Here is an 18624-nt window from a genome sequence, read left to right on the forward strand (position 1 = left end):
GTATACGGTTGCGGTTTTTCACTCTTGAAAAAACATACTAGTTTGTAAATTGTGATGACACATTATAGTTGTATTATTTATCATTTATCACATAATGTTATGATACCTTCGCGTCATAGATCACACTCGACAGATCTGTTCGTGGATCAGACAGGTCCACGTGGTGGAGATACCTACATTGCCACATAGGTAAATATATATCAGTCATTCAGTCCATCGCAGATATTCAGCAGTTTTCGCCTGAGCTGTAATATTTACTTCTAATCTATAAACTATGGCCTCGGTGTTATAGACACTCGTAAGAAGATAATTGTGATAATGTGACCCCTGATTAGTATTGACGTCAATTTTTTTTAATTGGTCTTTATAGTTCAGAGAAATGCGAAGAAAAATTCTCTATCGAACGATGTATACATCGTTTCATCGATTATGTTAAATACAATTTACATACGAATTCGTTGTCCTGATCTGCAATGTACACGCATCGTGGCAAAATGAGATAAAGTTGCGTGAACGCTGTTTTTCTGATACTACGATATATTCAAAATCATTCAAAGAAAAGAGTAACAAGAAAATTGTAATGGTTTTTAAAAACTAATATTGTAACATGACCGCAGGCGGATTGGGTTTGTGTACTCTGCCCTTTAACGTCAACCACAAAAGTATGTGTCCCTTAACATTTTTTCTCTGGTTATATTATGTGGTTTGTGTGTATACATAAAACACTTGGACTAAAATTACTTATTAATTCTGCCTCAATTATATATTGAGTTTTAAAAAAATTCCCTTTGATGACGTTGAAGCACACTCAATATTTTTGTATATTTATTACACAATATTTTATTTATTATTTATATATGAATGCACGATGGACAAAAACATCATTCATGCCGAATAGGTATCGAAGGCACTATAGATAGTTGATAAAAAATTTGAGTGAACTTATATTATAAATGTCATCATTTACAACTGTGTATATATTATGTACACATAGTTTCGATATATCATTACCATTGACGTACGGATGAGGGACGAGGTCGTTATTAGTAAATCATTTCGTTGATCCTTAAACAAGATATTTCGTTAAATTTAGTATTAAACAAATAATTTACAGTTATATTTATATGTAATATGTATAGATGTATAATATCATTAAAATTATTTTATAAAGTTACTTGGTAATTTATTGTTAGGGTTATCCAATTTTATAATTGTATCCTCTAAAATCAGAAATACCTATGCGGAGTTCAAGCCCTAAACTAAATGTACGGATCTAATTATTTACTTATCTATATATTATTATGTTTTCTACCAATCCATCTTTCAAAATCAAGTGCTTTCGGATGGGTGAGTTTTATTCAAAAATAATAATTAGCATTCTTAGTGACTCTGTATTGTCATCTGAACCAATTTTTTAAATTATCATTATAATATCGCTAAATGAGAGGTGAACTGTTTGAACACCACTTGGCCCCCATGAACTATCGTTTATTAAACAATAATAATATACAGTCGTAGAATGACCCCCATGCGGTCAGAGACCATTTTTCTTATCGCTTGTTATAGTATAAATGCTTGAGGCAGCAATGAGGCGTAAAAGATTTTTACATTTGGAGAAGCCACGGTGGGGATGATAGACAAGGCGTGTCTCACCTTATCCCCTCACCTTTATATCAATACTATAGTAGTCCACCGCTCTGGAGTTCTCTGTCAGATCGGAACCCGCCACCCTCGAATATCTGAACCTATTGGCGAAGATCAAATACTGATACTTTTTAGATACATCTTACATGTTTTCTCGTCAGAACCCGCATGACACGCCGTTTGTAGTATATTATAAATAAAATAATAATATTTTTTTTGGAAATCACCAAGATGGATGCGAGTTCATGATAATATATTGGCATAGACCGCAAATACCCACGTGTACAGAAATATTGAGATTCAGGAGAATTCTATGCGGAACTCGCACATTTACACTATCATATCAGATACGTGAGGTCTCCATAATATTATATAGTCACTGTATCAAAAAGGAATGAGACTTTTTCCCTATTGTTTTCTTTTTTTTAGCACGGTCGATGATCGACATATTTTTGCAGGGAACTGAAACAATAATATTTTATTGTTATGATATAATATTTAAATTCAGTGCGATTATCCATACGATATGCAACCATATTGAATGTTATAATATGGAAATATATGCGTGAATCAATAAACGGTTTCTTTGGGCTATCGGCGTCGTAATGTCCATGTACGAGCTATATTGCTTGTTGCTAGAGAAATGCATGTCGGTACTTGCAAATATATTGCATATATATCGTTATATCACACTTATTTCATACACAATCGTCGATCGATGAATGTGCTTCAATACATCCTTTTTTGACTTGTAATATTTTGTTCTAAAGTTTAAGTATTTTAAAAAATATCTAAGCGTATATGTTATGTATAATGTATGTAATCGTAAAATGAACAATAAAAACATTTATTATGTTGTTTGTAAACAATTTTTTTCTTATTTCAATATTAGAAAAATGTAATAATAATATAAATACACATAATTTTTTGAAGTTAAATTTATTTTATGGCAATATTTATATTTTTATTTTGATTGTATCGTGACACTGTCTTATCTTAAGCCATACAATATAATATGTTCGCATGTAGGCCCTTGTTCATCTATATTATCGTATTATACATGTATATTGTATAATATACTACATATCATACACAGTCATATAGAAGCCTCTATGCTGCAATAATCTCCCGTTTTACAATTCTCCACAGCAGATAGACATGGTCGTGTTGTCCATCAAATGTACCTAGGCTAGGTAGCAGGTACAAAAAGTATTACGCAAGTTTAAAAATTCCGAGTTTTTTTCCTCGTAACATTGTATACAAGTGGAATGGGTTTTTAATAGCTCTTCGTGATGCTATCTTTCGAACGTTTGATTTACGACCCTGAATACTTCTGGTGTAAAGTGTATTGTGTTAATGTAGTGTTTTCGTAAAAAATCTAAGTATCTACCTATAAAGGTGTCCATGATTTTAGAAATAAGAAATAAAAGTAACCATGTGGTCGTTTAAACGAAAGCGAAATGACCAATTAACCTTAATTGTTATAGACGCGTTGAACGCACCGTTATTTGAGCGCGCAGCTTTATTCTTTCGTTTACCAATTGTGACTAAATGAAAAATATACAATGCATATGGTGAAGGTATGAAAATAAAAATGTTATATACCCATCAGTGAACGCTATATTCGATAATATAGGATTATCATAGTATAACTATCTCCGTTTATGAACAATTTATATTTTTATCGTATTAAATTGATTGGTTAGGAATTAATAATAATAATAAAAAACGTATAATGAATACGTAAAATTTAAAAATTGTTATTTTATTAACGTAAGTTTAGCAGGAGTAAAAGTGACTTTGAATTGTGGTCAAGATGAGTGCAAGGGAAACATTGGATATAGTCATAAAGATATAAAAATTAAATATGAAATTTCACTCATTTATAAACGACCCATTAAAAGAGCTTTTATTGAATTACACAATTCAATGTGAGCCCAAACAAAAACCCAACTGGTTAGCATGAGTAGTGAGTACAGGTACATTTAACTCGATGTACCTATAATTTATTTATAGGCATATCAATGAGAAATTATGAACAACTTCCCTTTTCTAATACGTAATAATATATATTATTATTATAGTTAATCGATCAACAATCAAATATTTCATATCGTATAATCATGTTTATTAAAATAATATTTATAGAGGATTGAGAAGTAGTATTGTTCACACAGAGCCTTCTCTACCGTTGGTTATACGGGAGAAAAATATATTTATAGTAATATTTTATGTAGTAATACTTCATATAGATGTACACGTTTTATTTATTTGTTTGTTTACTTTTACAGGTAGTTGTATCAATTAAACGCATTCTTCATGCGATTGATAATAATAATATAATATTGTTATTATTACATATTATATAGGTGTACAGTGTACACTGTATAATATATTGATTAATTTTTTTTTTAAATAACGCAACACACTTTAAACAATAAATACACCGAATATAATTTAAACACCTGTTATATTTAAAATCAATACAATTAATAACCAAACATTTAAAATTAATAATAATGACATTGGTTTGAGATCAAGTTATAGTATGGAGGTCAAACTAGATTAGAAAAAAACAATTTCGTTTTAGTTGATACATTAAATCAATACTCTGTGACTGTCCTTTTTGTTACTTACTTGTACTAATCATACCTAATTTATAGATATTTATTTTTTAATTTATCCAAGCACATTACTTTATTAGTATTATATTTTAATAAGAATAAAAATACACTTTTTTTATTGAAATGTACAGTGATATTTTTGGTACCTAGGATCATTCGAAAACAAGAGCGTCAATTAATAATATATTATAGTATAATTGTAAAGATATAATAAATAAGAATATGACACGTGTTTATAATCGAGCAATTTCAAAACATATAATTATTTTCCATTTGTTTGCATCAAATTAAAGTCGTACGATATACATTTTGTTTTTGAAAAACGCCCAAAGTACAATTCAAACATTTAATAATATTGTATAATTTCAGTACTGCATATTTCTTGCAAAATCAAACTCTTGTAAATACAGTACACTCACTTAAAATTTCATCGTTTTTTCAGACTGTATAAGGTTCCAAATAAAAAATCTAAAATGGACAATAATATAATATAATTATCATTTCTAGGGAAATAGAATAATCGTACATAGGTATAGACTATAGAGAATTTCCGCAGTTACCTATGTCATGAAAATTGCAACTGTGTTCTATTGGCGATTGACGACGACTTAGTTGATACACTTTAATAGTTCAATACTATGCTCATAACAATTTATTAACTGCAGTAGTTACGTCTTTACCTACAGCAGCTATTTTCAAAATATATATAATAATATGTTCACTGTTCAGTCGTTATGAAGTCACTCCTTCTTATTCTTTGGCGTGAATCTGCGGTTAGAATCAATAACAACAATAATCGACATATATAGAAATATGTGTTTGGCTAGGTATGTATGTATATAATATGTAGTATGTTCTGTATGTATGTATACTATACATATATAGCGAACGAGAGTGGGACGTAGATGGAAATGGTGGCCTCGAACATCGTTGTAGGATGACAAGATCGCGTTATTATTATTATTATTATTATTATTATTATTATTATTATTGCTCTCTCACCATCGCACGGAGCCACGCTTCCCAAGGTCAGCGAAACTTGCACAATTTTTTCTTTGCACAACTGAATTTGTATATACACTCCAATACTCCATCAATTAAGTATATAATGTATATAATATGATCATACAAAGCGTCGTGTGTGTATTATTTCCTTTTTCTTTTCTTTATTTTAGCGTACGCATAGACACATAATATACCTAGTATGTAATAAAAACTAATTTCAAATTAATATTAACTATAGCCTAAAGGCGTGGTAAATTATTTCAATAATGTTTTTATCTAGCGTGTACGCATACATTATTAATTATAACAATTGATTTTTATCGTTGGACGATACAGTTGAATATTCCACCTCACGATAAGGACTTCAGCACATATTTAGGTAAGTATAGCTCATATTATGGTAAAATATAAGGATTTTCGTTTTTCGATCTTTCCTCGTTGTTTTTACAATACATAATGTAATTCAAGCATACCTACGTTAATGATTTAACAATTTTTATTTTATTTTTAAATATTTATTATTTAAAGTGCAACTTATCATCATTGTTTCGTTTGTCCAATTTACCTTTTTATAACTTAATTATATGTATACATTTATAATATTCATTATTTTGTATGTTAAATTCAACATTTTGTTAATTCTGTTATCACAATATACATTGTACATTTACCTAAGGCTTAGGTATTATATGATAAATTCGGTTTATATATGTTTTTTTATAATTTCGTATGTACCTATTATTATATAATATTATAATGATGACATTTGACCCAAATTATTACTTATCTCGGTGCAGCAACTATTGCTGTATAAAAAATAATTTGAGGATCATATTCTATAATTTTAACTACCTAGTACCTATATGTTCAGAATATTGTTATTCACACTCTATTATATCCTCCATGATGTGCTGATATAGTGCAACAGTGTATGACTTTATTTATATATATTTAAAATAACAATAATTAATGAATTATACAAGTGTGTGTTTATATTTGTAGATCAAATAGACAAACGTAAATATATTTTTTTTGCAAAATAATATAATATATTATAATATAATACTCATAAAAACTTAACGGTCGAAGTTGATTCATAACTACAAATTAGTATAGTATCGGGTTACATGTGATAATTACATATATATGTTTTAAAAAAGGGTATCAATTAATGGAAAATACGGCCAATTTGGATTCATGACAAGTGGTCAAACCAAAATATAATATAATTTCCATTTGCCTCCATTAATAAATAGTGACTAGTGAGATGAGTCAGAAAAATTAAATTTTATTAAACTATAATACTTAATCGTATTATATATACTTACTATAATAGTGAGCAATATAAGCATACGATAATCATCCTATACCTACTTATTTGAAGTACATACATTATACATACGTACATGTTTACATTGAAATTATAATTAAACGTAAGCGTCAGATCCCAGCAAAACACATTCTGTATAGGTACACATATAATGATAATATATTGATAGTAATTATGAACTGTACCTACCTGTATGAATTGTAAGGAAATTATCATTACCCCTCGTGACCTCGCCCCTAGTTCATATCATTACAAAACATGATATTATTATGATGAGCCAGAAGGGGACATCTTGTTAGTTTAGGTTTGCAGTACGAGGAGGTTGCTCCATCTTGTTGAAATTGTCTTCTTTTACACAACTCTGATTTCAAAAATGTATGCACCTTATAATTGTTTTCCGATTGAGAACAGTACCACGACGACCGATGTTGAAGTAAATTCCAAAGTTCTTCACAAATGCTTCGTTTTCAAACACACGGTGAACGATACTCCATTGCTCCATTGTCCATGGTGATAAAAAAACGTCATTATCTGACTGATCGAATGAGCTTATCAAGACCTCTCCACTCTCATTTCAGGCTGAGAAAAATCCATCAATATTAATCATTATTCGAGTGATCCACCCTGTATGTATATAATATATATATATTGGAATAATATCTCTACGGCGATGATCGTTTCATTGCACTCTATACCTCTATTTGGACTTCTTTCATCTAATTTATATACAAAATTTCACTCTCAAAACATAAGTATTATAAGGTAAGTTGTATAAAAAAATTGTTGCATAAAAAAATTCGTTATGAACGCGGCCGGTGTTCTGTCGTTTTTAACACTCCTCTGACATCCAAGGTCAAGGCCGGAAGCATTAGAAAATATTTTAGACAGTAGGAATTCTATGTGCGAAAATATTGGATTAGGAAAAATTACTTGTCGTCATTATAATTTATAGCCACATAAATAGGTACCATGCCCTATACTGTTCTATTACAGGTTTTTACTATAACTACGTTCATAATTTATATTTATATTATTCGTATTATCCACTCAAATGTTGAATAATCATGCACGTTATCAATCTTGTATGGTTGACATCTCACAACTGTTGTTGTTATTATGGTTATTGATTTGCAAATATTTTGATTTAGTATTTTTTCGTTACAATAATATGTTGTTGACTATTGTTTTAAGTTATAACATTTAAATATATAATAGTGTAAAGTAAAAGGTGCCCGAAGTCGTGAAAACCGTTGTAGATCGATTTAAATTACCTCTCTTGTGGGAGATTTTGCTTATTTATTTTTATAGGTAGATGGCACGTCACAATATATTATGAGGTGAGCAAATGAAAAAAAACTTAACTACAGAGTATTTAAACAACATCAAATTATATTGCTTATTAAATTGTACTCTAATATTATAATATAGCAGGTACCTATTCGGTTTTCCGATGAATATTTAAAATTCGATATCGCTCGGGAGAGAAATGTGATCAGCCAATAAACACGGGCCGCCCGCGTTTCCCCCGCCGAGAAAAGAAAAGAAAAAAAAATTGTATATCGCCTACGTTCGAACATTTCTACCGTATTATGAAGTAGTCTCGTCTTCTTGCAATTTCTCCTGTGCTGGTCGCCCCGCTGCCGCCACACCGGAGATGTCGTAACAGCCACGTTTGTTGTTTCGTAACAGACTTGCGTACGCACGCACACTGTATACTTCGATTATATAGTATGAAGGGTATGACGTATAATATTATAATAAACATATTATTATCAAACGCGAAAGAGGATAAAATGTGTTTTGGATTTATCGATGTAACAAAATAATATATACCGTTTACCAATACACATTATTTTCTATCGATGATCGAGATGCGTATTGCGTGGCCTATATATAGGTAGATTGTACAAATAACGAATCTGCACGAATCGGTACAATTTGTTGAGATTAATAAAACTATATTCGATCGATACAATAATAATTAGATTCTTTCGTGGTTATATTTTACATACATTTTAAATATCATGTATCGAAATAGCCGGCAGTACGTGGTTTCAAGTCATCTGATCACACCGGTCGATGTACAATTATAAACATTACTGCAAAAACCTAATCTCTGTAATAGGTACATACACACATACATTTATAATTATACCTAATACAGGTATTATAATAAAATAATATTATATTAGTCATAACTGTGTTAGCAACTATAATAACATGCATCGTACATGATATGGATTCGCACGAGTTAATTGCTTCTAAATAAATCCGTACGCACTTTCATCTCGCGATGCTTATTCAATTATTATTAGGTATTATTATTATTATTATTATTATTATTATTATTATTATTATTATTATTCGTAAATCGTAGGTAGGTAGATAAAGTGAGCTATAGAAGTATATTATTCTATATGAGTATAGTATAAATATCGTTTGTCACCGTTCATATTATTCGCCAATGTCATCCGTGTCAAGAGTATATAACTATAATACACCCATATATAATATTATGTATGTATTCCGATCGCGACCTTGTAATAGATAGTATATTATTATTATTTATGGCTGTGGCTGTGGCTTTATGGCAGCTATTTAGTGCCACTCGTATTGCGATTGGATTCGTATGCGAAACACGCCTTTCGAGTGTGAATAATAATTATTACAATATAGTTATTATCGTCTTACCTATATATATAAATATACGTACATAAAACACGGTCGTGATTTTCGATCCCCGAGCGGCCTACACCGCGTGGGATTCCAGAAATCCTGATTTATCACTCCCTAAACAGTCCTGCACCCTGTAGACATTCGGGCAACCGATCGATATAATATCTTATGTGTGTGTGTGCGTGTTTTCGTGTACACTCCGTATACGATATTGTTTGGTTTCGACTTCAAATCCGGTCTCGATTTTTTTTTCGTCGTCGAGCATTGTGTCTTTGTATACCATTAAAAATAACAATACAAATCGTAAAAAAATGCGTTCGTACATTTCGCACCGCTGGAGCACACGATCCGGACGAGAGATTGTTGATTCGGACCGCCACATGTGCGTTATATATTATACATATAATAATATATTATACCGTGTATAGTTTTTCACGTGTACATACGAAATCCGGTCAAGGATTTCAGAACCCTCTGTGGCGGTGGAGGCGGCGGCGTTAGCACTACAGTTTCGCCTATGAAAGTCTTTCGAAAAAAAAACGCGGCAACCACGACGTACAATTTCTATGGCCTTGGTGGTGCAGTCGGCTCCGTGATTGAATGTTAATTTAATTATGTTTACGAACCTCGAAAACAGAGGCCAAATTTGGGATTTAGTCTATATATACACGTTTGTATGCGAGTGTGTGTATTATATTATAATATGTAAATGTAATACGATGATGTTATAAGTACTTACCTATAGACGATTTTGCATATTTTAATAATTGGATAGTTTTGGGGTCATTTTCATAGGTCGAGTATATGCGACGAACGTCTAAAGAATGATGAGTAAGCTATACCAAAAAGGATCAAATTCAATGGGTAGAGCTGTATGGTGCTGTATAGATCTATTATAGTGCCGCATCATATATAATAAATTTATGATCATGTTCTATTCAAATTGAATTTATATATTCGGGTCAAATCCACATGTCAAGGTACATAATATACATGATATGTAAACATAAAAATCATCTGAAATAAAATGAAAATGTTCGAGTGATTAATATACCTACATAATATATATATAGTGATAAAACATAATAAATATCTATTATGTTGTTTGAAATATTATATATTTTAAATTTCCATCGGTTCTATTGTGTTTGCTGACTGATCATCCTTATGTTTGATTTAAAACCATCGATTCGTGTAATATTATAGAATATTTAATTAACAGGACAATATAAACAAAATATATAATATTATGAGCATCGACAGCGTTCGAATGGAATCATTGTTACCCTATTTAGAGTATAAGAAAAAAAAATTTAAATCAAAAAACCCCCTTAAACAGATATAAAGACTATTATAAACGTTTTAAACATTGCAGGCCCACTTTGACTGTAGGTACCTAATGATATTTGCTTTGGAAAAAACATTTTAAAAAAATCAAAGAATTACTGTCATTCACAGAGCGACAGCTATTGTTTCTTTTGCTGTATTCATTGTCCGTATATTTTTTTATAGTTATACATTCATAAGTACAAAAACAGATTATACATTTTATAAATAATGAATAGTTATTAATATATGCGTCTGATTTTTTTACTACAGCAATAATTTTACAATGATTTTTAATACATTTATATATACTATACAAATGTATGGAAAATGAATTTTACTTAGAACCGGACTGGCCTGTATTATATTGAATCAAGAAAAAATTATACATGTTTTTATTAATTGTCTGCTATACCCATTGAGAAAATACTAATTTTTTTCTTCATAAGTTTTAGATGTATATTATTATAGCATGAAATTTAATAAAATGTATTATTATGTTATCTACTTATATATAATATTCTAACTATAGGCTATAGCTATCGATCATGATATTATAATAATATAATAAGTATAAAATAAAATACAACCACATCAACACCAACCTATGCTAAATCTATTAACTTCAACATATTTGTAAAAATAAACAGAACACTTCCACCGTCACTGATAATGACCACGACGTCCAGTACCTATATCTCATATTACCTAACCTATAGGTATAACATAAGAAGTCAAGGTATAGTATCCGAACACAGATCCTCCTCTGCTGTCGGTTCAAACGGGGAAAAAAAAAAAAAAAGGTTTAGTATCCGAAAAATAAGTTGTTGCAACAACTGTTGCAGACTACCAACATTTTAAATAGGTACCGATGTTTAGTTGTGTTTTTGTTCGTGTGGTGGGTGTGTCGTGTGCGTGAGTACAACACAGAAGTACGTACCTTCTGTATATTTATATTGGTAGGAATATACATTGTTGAATATTTGATGTTATAGGCAGGTACACACACATATATGTATAACAACATAATAATGAAATCGAATGACAGAACTCGACCTTTGTGTGCGCCAGCTGTCCAAAAGATCCGTCTTGCCTACGAGGGAGGTCGTCCGTAGACCTGACCCGGTTCTGAGGACTTGTTTTTTTTACGCACATACCTACAGTAAGGTGTGTGCATCTTATGGCTCGTGAAGAATATGGATTTTCACTTTCAATAGCCTAAAAACAGTCCATTATGTTCAAACGAAATCTTCCTTTTCAAAATTCTTTTCACTTCCGAGTAGCCCGCAAGTATATATTTTTCCATTATACAATATTTTTAATACGAGTGTAGCGAAAAATATTTTATCGTTTCCGTTGTCTACCTATTCTTAAAACGGCAACTGAAAAAAATCCGAAATGACCTTTTCCCGAACAGACGATGCGTATTATTATTATTATTATGTTTGCGATTATTACTATACATTGTCGTTAGTCGTGTCCGTGACGTTAAACGTTACCAAGTCCGTCTGCGATCCGAGTGCCACTGTGAATTAATATTTTATGCACGTTGTGATATTTTATTATAATGTTATATAAATCAGTGCGACGCGGTTCTGCCGAAAACATTATACACCGAGTGCCGATGCTGCCGCCGCCGCCGAATGGAATTTCGAATCGCGGTCTTGTAATTTAAAATAAAAAACAATACAGTAATATTATTATGTAGGTTAACCCATATCCGTTCCTGGAAACGGTTAAAATAATGATATATATATATTATCATACGACGAAGATTTCGCAATCGATTGCGTCTTATCGGCCGCTGTATTCCGCTTTCGTCGAAGGCAGTTGATAAGCGTGCTCATACGCTGTAATACTATTATATACATCATATCAACATTCTACCTACGTACACATCTTAATGCAATAATTGATCGTCGTATACGGCTATTTTGATACAATGAGCGAGTAAGTCAGCAGCTGATATCGCCTGTGCCCCGAGTGCTGCATATTATTAATTATTTATATTTAGTAAAATAGTGATTATATTATTATTATTTTATTATTTTACCACTCATATATTATCATGCCTAATAATAATATTGTAAACGTAATATTATATAACAAATACTACCTACATTATAATAATTATAACCTGTTGCCTTCCAATGTTTGGCCTAATTATATTCGCAAACAATCATATTACATATTTATTTTACTCTAATCATGAATTACACATTTTACATATTTTCCTATATTCGTCGTTTGCGACCTGTAGTAAGGAGAGTTAATTGTATTTAGTTCCTGGACTATACTCAACTCCATTTAATTTTTTATATTGTGTAATATTATGTCGAGTTTCGGAATCAAAATATATTTGTTTTGGTCATTGACTTTTATATTTTTAAGGTTTATTCTATTATTACAATTATTTGACAACTGTTTAAGCTTTTTCTTAATTTAAAGTACATTATTTTTTTTTTTTTGTCATGGGGATTATGGTTGAGTTAATAAACAATTTTGTTTTTTTTAATTACGAATTAAGTAATCAAAATAAAAATGCTTGAAATATGTAGATGAAAATAGTTCATGGTTTATTTAAAAAATAAACGTTTAAATATTTAAACGACAGTCCGAACTTAATACCCGAAAACTTTTGAGAATTTTAGATTATTTCGTATTTTCGTTACGATAACTAAATAGTCAAACGTATATGCATTGTAGACGATGTAATTGCTAATAAAATAAAATACTTAAATTGTATGATAACGATTATAACGATAATACGATGATAATATTATTATTGTCGTATTTAACACCACACATGCTGTCAATATCTGTATAGATTTTTTATATTTATTATAATTCATTATTGGGTATAGATCGCTGAGTACAATGCCTTGCTTTACGTTTTATTTAATCTACTTTTTTTGCTTTTACGTTCCCGACCGTAGAATGTAATAATTACACTGTGCAATAATACGGCAAAACAACTGGCGTATACTTTTTTCTTTCTTTAAACGACACGATTCGATTTGACCTCACGGCCGCTGTGATTGATTTCGCAACTTATTTGGCACCGCAGCTATTACGGAATGTTTCGCGATTTTCAATGTTGTTTCGCGAAGGAAAAGAAAGTAATTACTCCGGTTTACCCGCCGTTCGGATTTCTTGATCGAACTATTAAAAAAGTATATTATATATTCAATTATTATTAATGAAAGATCGCCTCGTGGAGGGACTACCTATTCGATAATTTTTACTTTTTTCTTCTCAATATATTATAATAATATAAGCAGCAGATGAATTAATCGCAATTACATAATACCTATAAAAGTTAGTAGCGTATACATATTATAGCCTATGGGTAATATTTTTTTAGTGGGAACCGATAATGTTTATGTATAAATCGTCACATTCAATGCACAACTATTTTATTTAATTTTTAAGAAAACCAGCAGTGAATATATTTTAGTGTTGCTTTTTTTTAACCATTTTAAATATAACGCAAAAAATCAATACGTGTTGAATGCGGTGTACACTACTAATGCACTCACATGTAATACGATTTGTTTTTTTTTTGTTTAGTGCATTATTATGCAGTGCTGCAGATAGCACCGATATATGCCGTGTTTTGCTTTTGTTTTCAATATAACACGTGAACCATAATTATTTGGCAATACAGCGTAGTGGCCTCGCAGCCAAACCATTGTTTGCTTTCGCTCATTATTTTTGTTTCAATTTTCGCTAGATATCAAAAGTATTTCTATTTTAATATTATATAGGTGTATCGTATGTAACATCTATGTTAACACTATGCTATTATTATAAATGCGTACAGTGTATCGATTTTAATGTTTGCAAAAGGCTCTTTGAACGGCGTTGTAATTATTTTAACCGTGACTGTAAGACGGTTAATTAACGTTCCGTTTTATGTCGACCCAAGTGCGTACTTTACAATGTAGTTTTAGGTTCTCGGAGCATAATACGACATCGGCAGAACTGTTTGAACCATCACAGTCAATTTTAATATATTCGCTTACCTCAAAAAAGCATTTGATATTTCGATTGAAACATTAAATATTATATTATAACATACTACATAGTCTGAAATTAAATACGCGATTATGTGGCTATTTATTAGTTTCGAAACATGCATCATGCGGCACACACTTCTGTGTTTGCACACATGTCTCAATCAGTCCAATATCATTGTTCCCGACCACACGACAATTCTAATACTCGAAAGTATGAACTCGTGAATAAATAATACATAATCTAAGACATTTACCGCAGTGTTTTTTCCATTGTCCACACGGTGTTTCACGATTAGTAATTGACTTTTGTTTGTGGTTTTTGTTTTAAACATTATGTCCAAAAATTATTGACTAATCCCTAGCTGGGCAATCGATTTCAATATTCATTATGTAGGTTTAATGGATTCTAACTGAATACTATTGGACATAGAACAGTAGAAGGAAAGCTACTCTACTTTGAAGTATTGTCTTAATAAAATAATATATTATTAATGCCTATATTGTTAAAGTTTATATACACCTAAGGTAGATGGATATATATTTTTATCGTCGTGAATATAGTTCGGTTTAAAACTTCACACCGAAACCAAAACATGTGAACCTCTTAAAATATTATTATTATTTTTTTTTACAAAAAGGTAATATACACAAGCATTGAATCGAGCGAGGTGGGGTTTAATAAACAATGTGTGTATTGTGCTATTCGTTAGAAACTTTTTGAAAAGTTTGTTATAATATTTCTTGACATCTACCGTACTCATATATACTTTGATCGACACTCCCCTCAGAAAATTTCTCAAGCGCACATCGGTTCACTTCAATGTATTATATTTTTGTTATCTGCTCCGCACGACTGGATATTATTAACTATAATACCTATTCGTAACAGACATTTTAAAAAATGAACTGATTTCTCATTAAATTTAATAGTTTTAATTATAAATGCTATTCGTTTGTTTTAAGTTAGATATATACATATAGGTAGGTAATATATATAGGTACATATATGTGATGGTATTTGAAATCGTATTAATGACGAAGGATAAAATAGGAATAAAATATCGAACATTACCAAGATAGTCTTACTTTTAGTCTTTATAAATTTGAAATCCGTCCAATATGCTGTCCACGTCACGTTTGATAGTTGATTTATCAAAATAATATAGTATAAAATATATATATATATATATATATATAGTATATACAATAGTTAATAATGTATATATTTAGTATCAACCTATTAATATGTATTGAGAATAAATACTTTATAATTTTTCGATTAATAGATTAGACTTTATAAGAGTGTACGTTGGGTCAATTTTACTACATGAGTAAAACAATTAGTCGTCTTTGTTTGTTATTTGTGCGGACTTACATACTAATAGGCATAAATCATGATATATATATATTATATAAGTACATTGATTTATTGACTGCCAACGCAGGGAGCTGAAATGCTCTGGAGAGACGTCAAAACTATGTAGTGGATATTATAATATCAAAATATGCAGAACAACTAACATAATATTAGAAATTATAGAATCCATCTCAATTCCGACACAAGTGGTGGAGCTCTGTCTGTTCACATAAAAATGATTTATTTGAATAATTCTTCAGAGATATAAGAAATACATGTATCGTATAACCTAGACACCTAACCTACCTTACAATTCAATAATGAAGACATTTACAAACTTCCGTAGGTACAATTTTAAATATTTTAAGCCGATAGCAATAATAGAATATTATGAAGGTACACCAAAATTGTTAATGTTTCATATTATCTAAAACACAAATCAAACATTTAAATGAATCTCTTTGAAAAAGTGTACAATAACCAACTAAGTATATCTCTATTAGTATGATCAGGTATTATTTTTATAAGTAAATTTTAAATCATTTTCCACAATCAATCATTAACAATTACATTCTAACAGTTGTATATAATATATTCTAAATATAATTAATAATAATAATACATTTTAATTAATATTATTTGAATTTTAATGTATTTTAAATAGAGAATATTGTATTTTATATTTTAAATTCGCATATTGTATACAAAATACAAAATACGTATTACGTACTTACATAAATGTGCATCAGTATAATAAATCATTGTATTTTACATTTCTAAGAAAAATATAAAATTTGGTCGACATTTTATCCATATATCTTATGCTAGTATTTATTATAAGGTACTTACTGGAATTTATTAAATGGAAACAGTGAGATCTCTTATAAAATCTATGTTATTCAATTCTCAGTGGAACGGGAGGGCTTTTTATATTGGTCTTACGATGATGTTATTTATTTTAACACGAAAACATACAATTATTATAATATTATGTGTTTTATCACTGTATGCCTATATAAATCAAGCATAGACGGCATTTTCGACACATCATTTGTCAGTAGTTTGTGGAAAATGAATAGGTCATAAAATATATATATTAATTTGTTTTCCACGATATATGCAGTTTTGTATATTATAACTCGACATTTGAATAAACTGTTATTCATCTCGTAATTAATATATATTTAGAGAATCCTTATTCATTAATTATCTTCATAAACACTTTCAATTTTTATAATGTCCTATGTATATTATAATATAGTATGTTATATTATATGATATACGGTTAACATTCGTAATCATTTTTTTAATTTGTATTAATCATTTCTTTCAAATGTATTATAAGTACAACATTGGCTTGCACAGTCTTGTATTTTTATAAAGTACACATAATATAATTGAACTTAAACTATATAAATAACAATAAGACAACTTTATAATTCGTCAAAACTATAGTTTTATAAATTTATGAACAAAAGTTTGTTTTAAATTTGAAGTATTGTATATCATACTAACTATCTAGCTATAATATTGTATTAATTCTTTCTACTTAATAGGAACATATTTTATTCAGTAGAAAATAATTATTTTAAATTCCATTTACCAAACATTGAATGAAAAATGAATACTATTAAATATAGCATAGGGCATAATATAATCTAAATAATGACAATTTTATCTGTTATTGCGAAAGCTGATGTTTTCAAAACTTGATCAATGGGGAATTCGTTCGCCCTACACATTTGCATTTTAAACTCATTTTCGATTTGAAAAGTCATACTACGTACTCGAACAATAGTTTATGTCAGTAAAACAAATTATATATTCCGATATCATGTCTATTAGTTACGGCTTTTTATCGAATAGAAAAAACACGCTTAAAACGTCAAAATGATGCGCTTGTTTAACTCGTAACATAATTTTTAATACATTATGCAAACACTAATCAGTAATCAGTGTAACGATGAGTGCGTCGTACATCGTAGTATCGTACATACACTTAAAATAATAATAATAATATACCGTCTCCGCGGGACTGTCGGTCAACATCGGATTACGCTGTGATGCGACCAGTGCGCGAAAGTGATTTCAGACGATCGACTAAGATGAATAAAGTGCGAGTGACGAGTGTTTATATTTTAATAACAAAACGCATTCATGATTATACATTAAATATGTGTACTGGACGTGGTTGGTAACTGTGCACAAACGCGCATACAAAGTATCTGTTGTAGATAGGTAGTGACGACTAGTGGTGTAGATTTTTATTTTTACTTTTACCGTCGAAGGCGACCAAAATCCACTCCGAAAAATACGCAGAGTAGGTAACGGATTTTTATTTGGTTTTCAGCACATTAACATAATTATTATGTGTACGCGCGAGACCACTTTGCACATTTGGTTTGACCACTACTACACAGACATATATATGTATCCACCATATTATACATAATATATACACCGTACCTGTATACCATCAAATTGTGTTTGGTTTCACCGATTTACGCTGTTGTATAATATGTGCTGTGTAGGTATATGTAAAATGTATACATATATATATATAAATATGTATGCACGTACTGCGTGTTTCTAATATTCACGTATAAAGGAGTATTATTTTAAGTACCTACGGACAGATTACAA

At 30.0% G+C, this 18624-nt stretch overlaps 1 protein-coding gene across 2 annotated transcripts in view; it reads left to right on the forward strand.

Moving 5' to 3' along the window:
• LOC111032669 (transcription factor Ken-like) overlaps nt 1-18624 on the forward strand; it is a 41228-nt gene that overhangs the window by 2913 nt on the left and 19691 nt on the right. The window contains exon 1 of one of the 2 annotated variants that reach the window (XM_022313079.1): nt 11933-12555. The exons of the other annotated variant lie outside the window; for it this stretch is intronic. Coding sequence (XP_022168771.1) covers nt 12548-12555 — 8 coding nt within the window. The 5' untranslated portion in view covers nt 11933-12547. Of the gene's footprint in view, nt 1-11932; nt 12556-18624 lie in introns of those variants that run through there. 2 annotated transcript variants of the gene reach the window in all.

This window comes from Myzus persicae, unplaced genomic scaffold (genome assembly GCF_001856785.1).
Source record: "Myzus persicae strain clone G006 unplaced genomic scaffold, MPER_G0061.0, whole genome shotgun sequence".
NCBI classification, from domain to species: domain Eukaryota; kingdom Metazoa; phylum Arthropoda; class Insecta; order Hemiptera; family Aphididae; genus Myzus; species Myzus persicae.